The 15,034-nt window shown below is 37.4% G+C and overlaps 1 protein-coding gene and 1 pseudogene across 1 annotated transcript in view; both read left to right on the top strand.

Annotated features, from left to right (window-relative positions):
* ENPP1 (ectonucleotide pyrophosphatase/phosphodiesterase 1) overlaps nt 1-15,034 on the top strand; it is a 71,727-nt gene that overhangs the window by 35,839 nt on the left and 20,854 nt on the right. The window contains 8 exon segments of the mRNA NM_001082742.2: nt 888-985; nt 2,765-2,844; nt 5,627-5,746; nt 6,726-6,835; nt 8,830-8,895; nt 9,160-9,232; nt 11,663-11,771; nt 13,861-13,992. Coding sequence (NP_001076211.2) covers nt 888-985; nt 2,765-2,844; nt 5,627-5,746; nt 6,726-6,835; nt 8,830-8,895; nt 9,160-9,232; nt 11,663-11,771; nt 13,861-13,992 — 788 coding nt within the window.
* LOC103349887 (RNA-binding protein FXR1 pseudogene) lies at nt 3,610-5,298 on the top strand (annotated as a pseudogene).

Below are 15,034 nucleotides of genomic sequence, written 5' to 3'. Positions count from 1 at the left end.
AAATAAATATTTAAATGATGAAAGAACAAAATTACTGAGTAAATTTTCTGTGGAAAATCTTTTCATGGTTCTCCTGTGATACTTAACTACCCTGCCAGCCACCAGGTGCTAGCTACAGAATTCCTGAAGCATGATTGTTTTGCTGTAGCCACGTAGCAGTCATCTGTAGCAATTTTCTTTGGCTGATGATATCCTATATGTGATTTTTGGCCACTATCTTTGGATTTCTGTGAAAGACATCATAACTCTGCATTTGTGTATGTGTGTGTGTGTGTGAAACTTCATTGTTTGATCATTCCCAGCTTTGAGTCCTTTCTTTGTATATTTAAACTTAGTACATATTTCTTATATTTCTATTTTAAGTATCTCTGTGTTTTAAATATACTAAACTTAAAGAAATACACTATAGCATATAGATACAAGTACAGACGATACGAGAAAGTCAATTTTTCAGGAAAAAATCAATGGGAATGAAAACAGAAAAAAATTAATGGAAGTAAAAATTTAATGGAAATGTTATTTATTATCATTTATTTTCCCACAAATTGGAAAAACCCTATTGCATTTAAGTAGTATTTGGTCTAGCTTTTATAATGACATGAACCATGAATGATGTTTCTTCAATGGTGGCTCAAAATGGTCTGGCAGTCTAATAAATACTGTTTGATGATAGATGGGTGCTGTTAAACAAGAAAGCATGTCTGTGAATACAAATTTAGGTAAAACATCCTCTATCAGTGTGTTTGCCCAGCTTGTTACTTTACTGAAGGTGACAGACCGACTAGAGTGGAAAATCTTCACTGGTCCGGGCAAGGAGGGAGAGCATCTTCATTGGGTTTGTCTTCTTTTTGCTTCTTCAGACTTTTTTTTTCTTTCTCATTACCCAGATTTGAAATGCCTCCTACACTATTATTTTCTTTGGATGGATTCAGAGCAGAATATTTACACACTTGGGGTGGACTTCTTCCTGTTATTAGCAAACTAAGTGAGTAACTTCAGAGTTTACTGCTTTGCGTCACAACTTCAGTGAGATAGACTAGAGAGGCTGTCTTTTTTTGGAAAAGTACTGGTACAACCTAACTATTTTACTAAGCTTCTCTATTGCCAAGTAATTGAACCTGATAACAAGGCCCTCATTTTTAATATTATGGTAGCTATGAAGCTGTGCTTTAAGTACTGAAAAGATAATATGGTTGGGATTTTAATCCTTGGCCATTTTTATACATATTTATTCTTTCCTAGACTTTTGCATTCTGTTGGTGGAAAAATATCTTACTTATTCATTCTGTAAGTATTCATTTTAAAATATAATTTCAAAACCAGAGTATTTCTGATACAGAACTGGTATTACAGACAGAAAAATAGTTGCCTACCTGGTAATCTGTGTCATCCTTTGGATTGATTTGGACTCTTACTATTTCTATAACTCATTCTATGTCTTAACTGAATGATTAGTTTTATAAGTTATTAATAGAATAGTAGAATGGTCTTTTCTTGATAATGGTGTCATGTTTTAAATCACTTTAACAGTCAGCAGATGGGTGTCCATTGTATCACTGTTATTTAAAAAGGAAAAAAAATATGTGGATCTAAAAACTGTTAAACTTTGCAAATTGTTAGTGCTCAATATTAAATAAAAGTAAATAAAAACAATTTTTAGTATCCTTCTAGAATTCTAAATTATTTATCAAAATTGGGTATATGAGGTTGCTTTAAACATTAAAATTCCTCTCCATTAATGCATATGTACTTTATTATGTTTATCTTATGAAGTGCCAAAATAATTTCTGGAGAGCTTCTTAAAATTTTGGTTTTTAATTTCTACCTGGCAGAAAGTAGATTTTTAAATAAACAAGCATTTGGCATAGAAAGCCTTTAGTTTTGCACAGAGAAAGCTCTGTTCTTACCAGCAGGCCCAGGACTTTGAAGTGTGAATCCAGCCCTCTGTGACCACCGGGAGGAAAGTTTGCCTCCATGGCACGAAACTTGGCTCCCTGAGTTCAGAATTAAGTAGCTGTAGGTTCCTGTATATGAAGAGTAAAAGAAATCAGTACAGTTAGTCTCACTCCTAGCTTTGGGTAGTTGGGAATATAGCCTGCCAGGAGAGCAATGAGATCTATAGATACATGCCAATCCAAGGACATTTCAGGCAATTAAATATTGTAATAGTAGAGGCAGGGAAGGAGGAGAGATACCAGGGCTAACTGACCAGGGTTGTAAGAATAGCCTGACTTCCATACTTTCTCTCACATGAAGCCAAAATGTGCCTATGGTTTTAAAGCAGCCAAGTTTGTCCAGGGTCAGCTATTTCTGCATCTATGGCCTAGGACGCTATCACCCCACCTACTACTTTACCCTTATTTTAGTTTGCAGATTTAGCTAATAGTGTAGTGTTTTGTTTTTTCAACTGTCTTATAATTTAAGTATTTGACCACCAAGTAGTATCAAAGACCTAGCAAACATCAAGTTATTAGAAGTTGCCCGTCTTGAATGTAATGTGATTGATATGTATGGGGTAGCTATTATATTGTTTTAATTATTATTTTGTCCAATGTTTTTCTGACTCAAAGAAAAATTAACTCATGTAGTTAAGAATTTGGATCCAGAGTGTTGCTTTAAAATTCATCCTGAGTTGTATCTGGTTATAAATCTTTCCTGGGCTAATTTTTGTACATGATTTAGGCTGCTGCAATACCAAGGCTAAATGGGGCAGGCAGATTGTCTGATGTGTTTTCTAATGATGCTTCCTTTTTTTCCCTTCTAGAAAAATGTGGAACATATGCAAAAAACATGAGACCAGTATACCCAACAAAAACCTTTCCCAATCACTACAGCATTGTCACAGTAAGCTCTGATTTCCAACTTTTGTCTGTTCACAGTAGTGAGATGCAATGGCAACATTTTTTTTTTTGAGAAAATAATTAGATTTTTGGATCTGAAAAAAGTAACTTTCTTTTCAAAGTGTAATTAAGCAAGGAAATCTAGTTTCTGATATTTGCAAGCTCTGATCTTGGAATGGTCAGTTTATCTACAGGGTGTCCATTTTCTCATATGAAAAAAGCAGAAGCTGAAGACCTCAAAATGATTTCTTGGTTTCTCTTCAGTATGAAGATTCTCTGGTTCCTGCATCTTTTTTTTTTTTTCCATGAATTTTATAACATTTTATTTGAGCCAAAAAACTGTCCCCTCAGCTTGTGTTTCCAATCATTTTGATGCTGTTTGAGCAAATCACTCTGCCTTACTCCAGATTGGATTACAGTCCTCTTTTGCTTTGATCAAACTTTCCAGATTTAATTTGAAACCCAAAGCGTGTGCTAGCTTGTGTTGATGAAAGCTATTATTGGACTCAAAGAGGAGTTGCTTCTTGGCAATGCAAAAAGACAACAGTATTTTTTTTTTTTTTTCAAAATTTGGGAGACTACCTATTTATGTAGAATTTCATATATATCATTTCTGAATTACTTTTGTTGCTGTAAATTTAAAACAATCACAGTTCCAACATGGTGGCACTAAGGTTGGAGGTTCTCAGTTCCAAGGGGACTTTCTACAAGGGATTTATCAAAGATGTTCATGAAGACTTCCTCACCATTGTTTTTGAAAATCATTGGCAACCAGAGCACCAGGTTCTATTTAATGGAATTAGATTAGCACTACTGCTAATATAAAAAAAGAAATTAGTGTTGGGGATGAAGTAGAGGTATTTCTGGAGTAAATGACCAAGAATCATGTGGATGGTAGTTGGCCAAAATTTGGATGATGAAAGGAGAGTTTTATGTCATTGAATATGCTGCTTGTGATGCCACTTACAGTGAAATGGTAACATTTAAATGACTTCAGCCTGTCAATCAAAATAAAACTGTCAAAAAAAAATACCTTCTTTAAAAGCATGGTGGGAGTTCCTTAGGATTTGAGAGAGGCGAGTGCTAAGGAAAATGCATGTAAAGATTTTAAGAAAGCAGTAGGAGAGTGCAGAATTTTTTACCAACCAGTAACCACACAACTAATGATACTGTCTGCCAGCGAAGCAACTGTGAAGAGAACAAATATTTTAAGTGAAATGCATTTGCGAAGTATTCGTATGAAGCTGGTACTTACGTCCAGAAGTGAAGAGACCACTAAGTATTTAGAATGCACAAAACAACTTGCAGCAGCTTTGCATGAAGAATTTGTTGTGAGAGAAGATTTAATTGGCCTGGCAATAGGAACATGGTAGTAACATACAGCAAACTAAGAAGGTTCCTGGAGTCACAGCTGTTGAGCTAGAGGAAGGTATTGGAACATTTAGAATCTATGGAGAGAGTGCTGATGCTGTGAAAAAGGTTAGAAGTTTCTTGGAATTTGTGGAGGACCTTATTCAGGTTCCTAGGAACCTCTTTGGAAAAGTAATTGGAAAAAAATGGCTAAGTTACTTAAGAAATAGCAAATCGGGTGTGGTTTGGGTGAGAACTGAAGGGACAATGAAAACAAACTAACTAGAGAAGATGGAATGGTTCCCTTTGTGTTTGTTGGCACTCAAGAAAGCATGGGAAATGTGCGGGTTCTTTTAGGGAATAATATTGTTTCTCTGAAGGAATAGTTAATGGAATGCCTACAGACTGGTGAACAACTATCACAGATTGGTTCTAGGTCTTGTAGTGGAAGAGGCAGAGGTTGTTGGGGCGCTAATTACACCTCTGGTTATGGTACAAATTCTGAGCTGTCTAACCTCTCAGAAATAGAATCTGAATGTACAAATGAGCTGAGTGCTTGGTCACTGGGCGGAGAAGATGATCGAGAGAGCCGACATCAGTGTGACAGCAGGAGATGCCCAGGAAGAAGAGGCAGAAGTGTTTCAGGGAGTCAAGGTCGTGGTGACCATGTGGTGGCAGGTCCTCCATCAGTTCTGTACTAACCGTAGTAGGTGGTCTCCCAGAGGAAGGACTGATGAAGATGCTGTTCTGATGGATGGAGTGACTGATTCTGATACAGCTTCAGTTAATGAAAGTGGTCTAGGCAGAAGATGTGATTGAAGAGCAGGGTCCTTCAGAAGAGGAAGGAAATGGCCCGAATACTGCTTCTGGCGCTGACATTCCTAAGCTACAACGTACTCCAGGGGAGGAAGAGATTAATATCTGAAAAAGAAGAAAACACTCAAGAAGCAGCAGTCCTGAATGGTGTTTCATAAACTGAAGAAGTTCCTAGTTTACAGTTCTTTTACCTTACATTTACAGTAGTGCTGGAACAAGCTCGCCAGAGGCAGAGTATGGATTGCCCGTCTTTACATTGCACTTTCAGTTCTTCCATTTGGAATTCAGGAAGGGGTGGGATCCTGAAGAATCCATATGTTAACCATACTTTGACACCTATTGTGTTATAAAATAGATCATCAGATGTGCCTTAACGATAGTATATGTAACGTTGAAACATTGCTGGCTATAAAAAAATGTAGAACAAAAATACTGTATAAAATCTTCAGTGGTGGATTATATCTTGACAACACCCATTTTGTTGTTCTTCTCTCCTTAAACTTTATTATAATTAATTTTATCTTTGGTTATCAATTTCTGTGTTGCAGTTTTATGCTGTGACTTTATTTAACAGTAAGTAACTCATGATTTGCATAAAATCTGTATTTTATCTTTTTTAGGGACTTTATCCAGAATCCCATGGCATAATTGACAATAAAATGTATGATCCCAAAATGAATGCTTCCTTTTCACTGAAAAGTAAAGAGAAATTTAATCCTGAGTGGTACAAAGGAGAGCCAGTGAGTTTTTTTGTTTTATCTACTAAAGTAGTTTATATTTATTATTCTTATCTATTTCAGTCAGAATAAAATAATCAGACTTCCTGTAGCTAATGATAACCTAGTTCATTGCCTGTATATGTGGACACCTTTCCTAAATGGAGGTGAATGATAATAATCCTAAATATAAGTTGTTTGCACAAAATGAGAGTGATTTGTTTCAGAGATGGATTTGAGTTGTATTGAGTCCTTTTTCTTCTCTGCTTGATTCTTCCTTCTTGTGATATTAGCATGAGCAGTAGTCTGGGTGTCTGTGTGATAGTTTAGATCTCCACAAAGCTACTTTGTTTTGGAAGAGATGAACCTTGGCTTTATTTGCATGTGTGCTAACATAGAGGTTCTTTCTGATGGTGATTTTAGATGCATTCTCCTTTTTATTTTTTCAGATTGCCACAGTAATTACATAGGGTCTATTTGGATAACCTTGACATTCCTCTGAGAAGGATAAAGAGCATAATGTTAATTTGCAGGTTATGAAGTCAAATTTTAGTTCTGATATTGTATGAATTTGGACAGATCATTCTTTCTGTGTCTCAGTACTAACTATGTCATAGGGTTATTGTGAGGATCATATAAATTAATTATGTATACTATTTCAGAAATATTAATTAGAACTGTGATTGGAATAAATACTTAACAAATGATAGTTACAAAAGCAAAGCTGTCATCAATAAATTAAAGACATGTATTTGTCAACTTTTCTTCATTCAAAGTTGGCAACAGATTTGTGTCCATCTTATTTGAGGTGAATTTAATGTCTGATTATTTAATTTCTTTTTGCTGCAGTCATATTACGAGCTTGTTATTATCTAAGTGTTGGAACTTGCTGCCCTTGGAAGCATTCTAGCATCTGAGAAGAATGCATGGGCGTTGCATGAGCACATGCTTCCCTAGGAGGCTCATGCATGATTTCCTAACTTCCCTTCATTATCTTCCTCAGATTTGGCTCACAGCGAAGTATCAAGGCCTGAGGTCTGGCACTTTCTTTTGGCCAGGATCAGATGTGAAAATTAATGGGATTTTCCCAGACATCTACAAAATATACAATGGGTATGTGTAGATGAATTTTTCTGGGTCCTGTAATGTACAACAGCGTATTTTTATCTCATGCTGTCCTTTTTATCAAGTTCTGAGTTCCACCTTTTCAGTGATACATTGGCTGAAAAATGCAGATTCTCAGAATAAGATTTCTAACTGAGTTTTGGGTAGATGGTAAATAGACAACAAAACTAGACAAGTGTTTCTTAGAAACACTGATGACATGTTGTGTTAGGCTCTTTGGGCAAGAACAGTAGATGAGGTTATGGTAGAAAGAAAGATCTGAAAGTGGAAGCGCTGCCTATTTTAACTCTAGGAAGAAAAAGAGATATGAAGAGGAGGGGATGTATTGAGGATGTATTAAGTAAGACAGTTAACTCTTGGTGTCTGAAAATATTGCTTAAATATTAATGACACCTCTGGATTTCCATTTATAGATAGTTTTTAAAGTTTATTTTTACTTATTTGAAAGACAGTGACAGAAAAGAATGGTAGAAGAGGGGAGAGAGAGAGAGAGAGAGGTGTTCCATCCGCTGGTTCACTCTCCATATGCCCCACGTAGCAAGGGCTGGACCAGGCCGAAGCTAGGAGGCATGAACTCCATCTGGGTTTCCAAGGGACTCAAGTACTTGGGCCATCATCTGCTGCCTCCCAGGTGCATTAGCTGAAACCTGGATCCAGAAGTGGAGGTGGGACTCAATCCAAGGCATCCTGATGAGATGCCTGTATTCCAAGCAGCAGCTTAACCCACCAATGCATCACAGTGCCTGTCCCTCTAAATTACTTTAATAAATGTTTTCTAATGTAAGAAACTTATCAGAATAACCTCCTTGTAATATTCAAAATCTGTTATGTATTCAGGAAAAACAAAAACTTATAAGGAAGACTCCATGTGGCTGATTTTAGTGAGACTACCAAAATAATTTTATTTTATACTAGTAAAATTCCTATTGCAAAATTGATATAACAGCATATTTCAATTTTCTTTACTAGTCTTATACTCTATTATATTCTGGTTCACATGAAAACACTGCAGTGCATCTATCCCACCTTATTATTGAGCATTGTTTTCATTCCATTGATGAAATTGAGATGGTTGGGTCCAGTTCTGTGGCATAGCTGATAAAAGCTGCCTCCTGTGGTGTCGGCATCCCATGTGGGAGCTGGTTCAAGACCTGGCTGCTCCACTTCCGGTCTAGGTCTTTTATGGCCTGGAAAGGCAATGGAAGATGACCCAAGTCCTTGGGCCCCTACACCCATGTGGGAGATCTGGAGGAAGCTTCTGGCTCCTGGCTTCAGATCTGCCCAGCTCTGGCCATTGCTGCCATTTAGGGGATAAACAGGCAGATGGGAGACCTCTCTGCGTCTGCCAGCTCTGCCTCTCTGTAACTCTGCCTTTCATATGAATACATAAATATTTAAAAAAAGAAATTGAGATGGTTAATGATATTTTAGATGTCATGTACTGTACTACATACTGAAATATTAGTGATATCAGGTGTTGAGCTTTTCAAGATCTTATAGAGAACAGATCTATTGGCTGTGCCACCTGTAACTGGATTGGGCAAGTGTTCTGATGGAGGGAATTGATTCTGCATAACAAACATTGCCTAGAGGACTGTTACCTGCTCATCAGGTGCCAACTTCCCTGTTGCGCTAAGTCATCAGTGAGTGAGTTCCTTATGAGGTGCCCGTTATAGAATGTATTAACATGTGGCATGCAGTGGTGATTCTCAGGTGCATGAATAGTATCTTCAAGTAGGGCATTTGTTTAAGCAATTGTTTAAGCACCATTACAAAATTGGTATAAAAACTTAATGTTTTTTAATTGGGAAAATAAATTTATGCATTCAAATGAAACTTCTCCATGAACTCTTCCATGACTTTAAAACACAATAGATGTGCTGACTTATTTCTCTCAATCCTATCATCAGTAAGAAAAATACATTTAAAATCCAAACAATGATTCTATATATTTTTTTCATTGTGTTTATCCTTCATTTCAGTTCAGTGCCATTTGAAGAAAGAATTTTAGCTATTCTTCAGTGGTTACGGCTTCCTAAAGATGAAAGGTATGTAGACAATTAATTTCAATTTTAAATGCTCCTTTGTTGTATGGATGTTACTTGGTGCATTAAAATAGACTACACCAAAACTTTGTTATTAACTATGATGTTTTAGATCCAAATTAACTCTTTAGTGAACCATTACACATTTTAAAGAATGTTATCCCCGTGTTGTAGAATTTTTAATCACTGTCAGTTGTTGAATTATTCTTTCCACTCTGTTTTTCAATGTGTTCGTAAAATATTACATTTTGGTACTGTTTGATTTAGACCACACTTTTACACTCTGTATTTAGAAGAACCAGATTCTTCAGGTCATTCATATGGACCAGTCAGCAGTGAAGTAAGTACCTTTTTTTATCAGTGACTCCTTCATTAAACCTAGCATCAGCTAACTGAACCTTGCTTTGAGGCAGATTTTGAGACCATTCTGTAAGATTCTGTGATTTCTGTAGACTACTAGGCACGATTTGGAAACTAAAGAATGCACTCAAAATAAGAGTTGGAAGAATTGTTTTGCTAACCATTTTCACAGTGCTAAATGGAACTAATGATGTATTAATTTGCATATTTTCAATTCCAAAGCCTTTAACCATTCCATTTCCTCCTTCTTTGGGCTAAAACCTAAGAGCTTTTTGAAAATTTTATAAACAAGTACCACTCCAAATTCAGTGAAAATAGTGTTATTAGTGGCATAGCAGAAAAACATTTATCTCTCTTAGGAGATGAGTCTGGCCGCTTGAGAGCATGCTAAAAGGATCATCAAAGGATAGGGAATTTTCTGAGGAGTACAGAAATACTCAAATAATCACTTCTTATTTAGTGGTTACTAGGAAGGTCGAGATAGGAAAACAGCTCATGGACCCTAGCACTCAGTGTAAAATCGTGTTTGACCTGTCAACCGTTGAGGAACTTAGGCCCTAGCTTTGTAATTTGCATAGGGCTTTAAAACAACGCATGTTTCTTTTACTATTCAGGTAGCTGTGTCACTTGTATTTCAGAGTGCAGGAAACATTAGAAGAAAAAATTATTTGAGCTTCTTTGCACTTCTAAGTTGATTTCTTCCTGGCAAATATTTTGTCTGTGACCTAAGATTCGAAAGACAAAAAATTTAAGGCCCTATGAATATTATCCATCATGGTAAAAGGGAAGAGAGGTATTGGTAGAATCATCCAGAATCCTTGTCTAGTAATTTCTTCCTCCTTTGATTCCAAGGGATCAAAGATTACAAACACCTCCTTAACCTGAGCTTTACGCCAGATTCCTATCAGTTCTGCCCAGGGAGCCAAGCTGGATGGTTTGTGAGCCTCAAGCACTCTTGAGATGAAAGCCTAGCCTGATATGTTTATGGAGAGCCCTGATTTGAAGGTGCTACTTGGTCACTTTAGCAACAGCAGAGCAAGAGAGAGGAATAGGCACAGCTGTGATTGCTTCTGTTTCACATAGAAGACAGTGAAGAGGGAGGCAAGCTGACCCTCACGTGGGCCTGTTCTACACTGTGTGTTTTGTCCCTCCAAATCCGTCTCCAACAGCTCCACTGTAATCAGTGACCTCACACTTCCTTGCTTTCTTTGGTCCCTCAGTGAAGCACAAATGTCCCTTTTTAGAGGTGTGGTAAGGAAGATGCGTGGCCAACAATGAGGCCAGGTCAAAACTGGTCAAAGGGAAAAGTTTCTCGCAGGGGTTGTCCTGGTTGGAACGGTTGACAAGGTGCTGCTGTTTTTACTTTCCCTGTAGTCATTGACATCTAAAACACATATCTAGATCAGTTTGGCTGCAAAAAGATTTAAGGATCATTTTGTTGTTTGATTATCAGGTCATATAAATTTTAAAATTTGTGCAGTGTTTTCTAATTCACTAGTGATTTTCTTAAGTACCTGCTTTCCTAACGCTTCTTCATTCAGGACTGAACCCACTGCTTTACAAATACTACTCACCAATCTGTAAACTCTGTGAAATTCTAATATTACTGACATTTCAAAACCCACTTTATCTTAATACTTAAAAGTTCCAATTCTTGTATTTTATATTTTGGGTAGATGAAACATCATATTAAAAAGAACTTAGAAATCTCAGAGTGAAATATTCTGACTACAAGTGAAGATTAAACTGATTTGTTACATTAAAGAAAAAACACAAAGTTGAACAAGAATGTTTTTCAGCTGATTTTGTAAGGAGAGAAGAAAAATGCCGGAAAACTGTTTGCCAGAACCATTTGCCATGCTGTATCCTTGTAATATTCATATACAAAATACATGGAATTTGTAAGGAAGTAATAGGTTGAGAGCTCTACATTAAAAAATTAAGTAATAGACCTGTTAGAAAGCATTTTAACAGTTAATGATTTTATAAATTAAGAAGCATTGTTCTTTATTAATGACCATTTAAATGATCAGAAAGTGGAAGAAGAAATTAATTGTACAAAGGAAAGTAATAATTAAGAATAATTTCACTTCTGGTCAAGCATTGTGGGTTGGAGCTGATGTTATATTGGCTTGTATGGAATCTGTACTAAGTGATTGCATTCCACTCATTGAAGGAGTGCTAATTAGATCAGAGACTGGCATTTCTCATGTCTAGGAGTTGGGCCCTTCTACTGTTCATGGTCAGCCATTATTTACTGCTCTTCATGTCTTTGATCCTCAGTTTTAGTCTCATGTGAAATTCATTCATCACAGTTGCATCCACTGAGCTTTTTCTTTCTGACCAGTGATAGCTTTTATAGAAATAGTTATTGTGGAATGCATCCCATGAAATTACTTCCTTTTCTCAGGTCATCAAGGCCTTGCAGAGAGTGGACAACATGGTGGGCATGCTGATGGATGGCCTGAAAGAGCTGAACTTGCATCAGTGTCTGAACCTCATCCTCATTTCAGATCATGGTAATCTGAGTATGCAACATTTGCTCTTTAGGTTAAATAGTGCCAAAAGTTTGCTTGATTGATTTTTGCGTCATGATTTCCTCTGAATATTAGTTAATTTTTTAAAGAAAGATTTCGTTATTGAAAGGCAGAGTTATTGAGAGAGAGAAGGCAGAGAGTGAGAGTGAGAGAGAGAGCGAGAGAGAGAGAATCTTCTATCTGCTGGTTCACTCCACAAATGGCCACAACAGCCAGGGCTGGGCCAGGCTGAAGCCAGGAGCCAGGAGCTTCATCCAAGTCTCCCATAAGGGTACAGTAGCCCAAGCACTTGGGCCATCTTCTGCTGCTTTCCCAGGCTCATTAGCAGGGAGCTGAATTGGATGTGGAGCAGCCAGGAGTCAAACCTGCTCCCATATGAGATGCTGATGTTGTAGGTGGCTTAACCCACTAATGTCATAGCAGCAGCCCCTAATTATTTTTTAAAAATGTAGCTTCTTATGGAAAATCTTAAGGAAAAAGTTATTTTAAATATAAAATGTGAATGAGGCAGAATTCCCAGAAAACATAGGAGCCTGTCAACTGCAATACACTGCTATTCTAAGTTGGGAAAGGAAGAGTTCAATTTTTTTCCACATTAAATTTTGCTAATGTGGGGAGCAACCCGGACTAGACTAAATTACTCAAATTAAGACTTATTCTATGCATCTGCTCTCCCACAATATGGCGCTGGGAGAGGAGAAAACAGCTTCTACCCAGCTGCCTCCAGTTCAACCAATAAACAGCAGGACCTGCTCCTGATTGGAGGAGAGCAGCGTACTCGGCGTGTGGGCAGCCGAGTTGGGATTGGCAGAGGAGGACTATAAAGGAGGAGAGAGACGGCATGCACTGGGAACATCTATGGGGAACATCTAAGGGAACCCGTGCAGCCCCTGAGAAAGCCGGCCGGCGGTGTGCCGCTCCCCTGCGGAAGTGGGGAATGCGGCCAGGGGGAACTGCCCTTCCACGGAGGTGGAAGGGATAGTAGCCAACCCGGGAAGAACCAGCAGCAAACCCGGGGAGGGCCGAGCAGACAGAAAGAACAGCGCAGGGTTCAGTGTTGCTCCTCCACGAAGACGGGGAGCGACAGCTAAGTCTGTAATTTTAGATTTAATTGAAATAAATTATTATTACTCTTGAATTTTTTAGCCTGCTAAATCTAACCTAAAATGCAGTATATTATCAGTTTATATTAATTTTGATATTTTCATTTAATTTTATTTTCCCGTGATTTTAACAACTTATTTATTTGAAAGGCAGAATGAGAGGGACAGAGGGAGAGAGAGAAGTCTCCCAACTATTGGCTCACTCCCTAAAATGTTGCAACAGCTGGATTGGGCAGGGCAAAGCCAGAAGCCAGGCACGTGACACTTGATCCCTGACGTGGGTGCAAGGGCCCAAGTACTCAGACTGTCATCTGCTGGCTTTGCCAGGCGTATTGGCAGGGAGCTGGATTGAAAACAGAGCAGCCAGGACTCAAACCTGCCCAGTGATATGGGACGCCAGTGTCATGGGGGCCAGCTTAACCTTCTGCACCAGAATGCCAGTCCCTTCTGCGATTTTTGCAAACCTGTTTGTGTGAAGCTCTGGGACTATGGAAGTGGTGTGCATACAAGAAAGTAGGAAGCAGGTTGCTTTTGTCCTTTGTAGATTCAGAAATAATTGTAGAATCCTGTTTTTAGATACAGTCCTAAGAAGTTATGTGATAAAGCAGCTTCAGTTCTGGAACAAGACTGACATGATGTCGGTTAATATAGGTGACTTGGAGCACGCAACTGGGCTTTCATATTCTGTTTGAAACTGTGTGACTTCCTCTGTACTTTCATAATGGTATTGTAATACATTAGTAAGAAGAAACATTAACTAATTTTGAGTGGAAGAAGGAGAAATATAGAAAAACAAGAAAGTGGTGGATCTAGCTGAAATTCTGGGTCATACTGATCGATGTTCAACTAATATGAGCCTTGAGCCCCCGTTAATAATTAAAATTCTGGAAATGAAAGAAATACTGCTGTAGCTATTAATTTTTTGTTAAAGTGGCCACATATTTTGGGATTTTTTTTTAACTTTCTAGGCATGGAACAAGGCAGCTGTAAGAAGTATATATATCTGAATAAATATTTGGGAGATACTAAAAATATTAAAGTTATCTATGGACCTGCAGCCCGATTGAGACCCTCTGATGTTCCTGAGAAATACTATTCATGTAAGTCTATCTGTGTGGTAACTTTGGCTGTCCTATTGTAATTCTCCATATCATTGTGCTTCTAAATTTATGGGAATCCAAGTTAATTTCCTTTTAGTGGTTAAATCTCCAGTGTAGATTTTTAAACTCAAAGAGATTTTATGGGATTAGATGTGAGCACACAAGTCTGCCTAGTTACTTGCTGCTTGTATACTAACCATATTATTTGATGATCTTAATACAATTTCGTGTTGTAGGGTATTTTACTTGTACTGGCTTAAGTTTATTCTAGGAAAAAAGTTTAAGAGAAAAATTGAGCAGCCTTTATGAACATTTGATTAATGACATTCCATTAAAATGACTTACTTTAGTTTAGAATAATATTCTGTTTTGAGGAGAATGCTGGCAGAGATCATTAATTCTCTAATAGTTGATTCCAAAGAACAGTCTTTCCAAGAAAAATTACATATTTTAAATAGGAAAGGAAAAGAAATTTCATAATCTGTCCTGATCACAAATAGAAAACGAATTACCACAATATTTTTACTTTTTTTTTTTTTAGATTTATCTATTTATTTGAAAGGCAGAATTACAGAGTAAGAGGGAAACAGAGGGTGGGGGGGGGAGGGAGGGAGGGAGGGAGAGAGAGAGAGAGAGAGATCGAGAGATCTTGATAGGAAATAGAACAGCTGAAAGTTAAACAGGCACCCAAATTAATGCCAGTGTTGCAGGCAGAGGCTTAACCCACTGCAATACAACATCAGCCCTATCCAAGATATTTTTAAAAGATATTCCTTCTTTTGCAAGTCAAGCCTGTTTCATAACTGTTTTGACCTCTGCTACCTCTCTTTTTGAGTACTAGCCTTGATAGCTTTCGATAGTAAGAGCAAGTTTTGTTTATCTTTATGTTACAAAAAACTCTGAAAGAAAAAAGCTTTATCTGACGGTTACCAGAATTGGATTGGAATTTAGGTTCTGCAATAAGATATATTCTGCAATGAGATATGTTTCAGTGTATACTATTGAATATTAATGAGGAAAAATAGATTTTTACTGTAGAAAT

The sequence above is a fragment of the Oryctolagus cuniculus genome, chromosome 5 (genome assembly GCF_964237555.1).
Source record: "Oryctolagus cuniculus chromosome 5, mOryCun1.1, whole genome shotgun sequence".
In the NCBI taxonomy this organism is placed as follows: Eukaryota; Metazoa; Chordata; class Mammalia; order Lagomorpha; family Leporidae; genus Oryctolagus; species Oryctolagus cuniculus.
The sequence above is the reverse complement of the archived record's forward strand: the minus strand, read 5'-3'. Positions and strand labels throughout refer to the sequence as shown.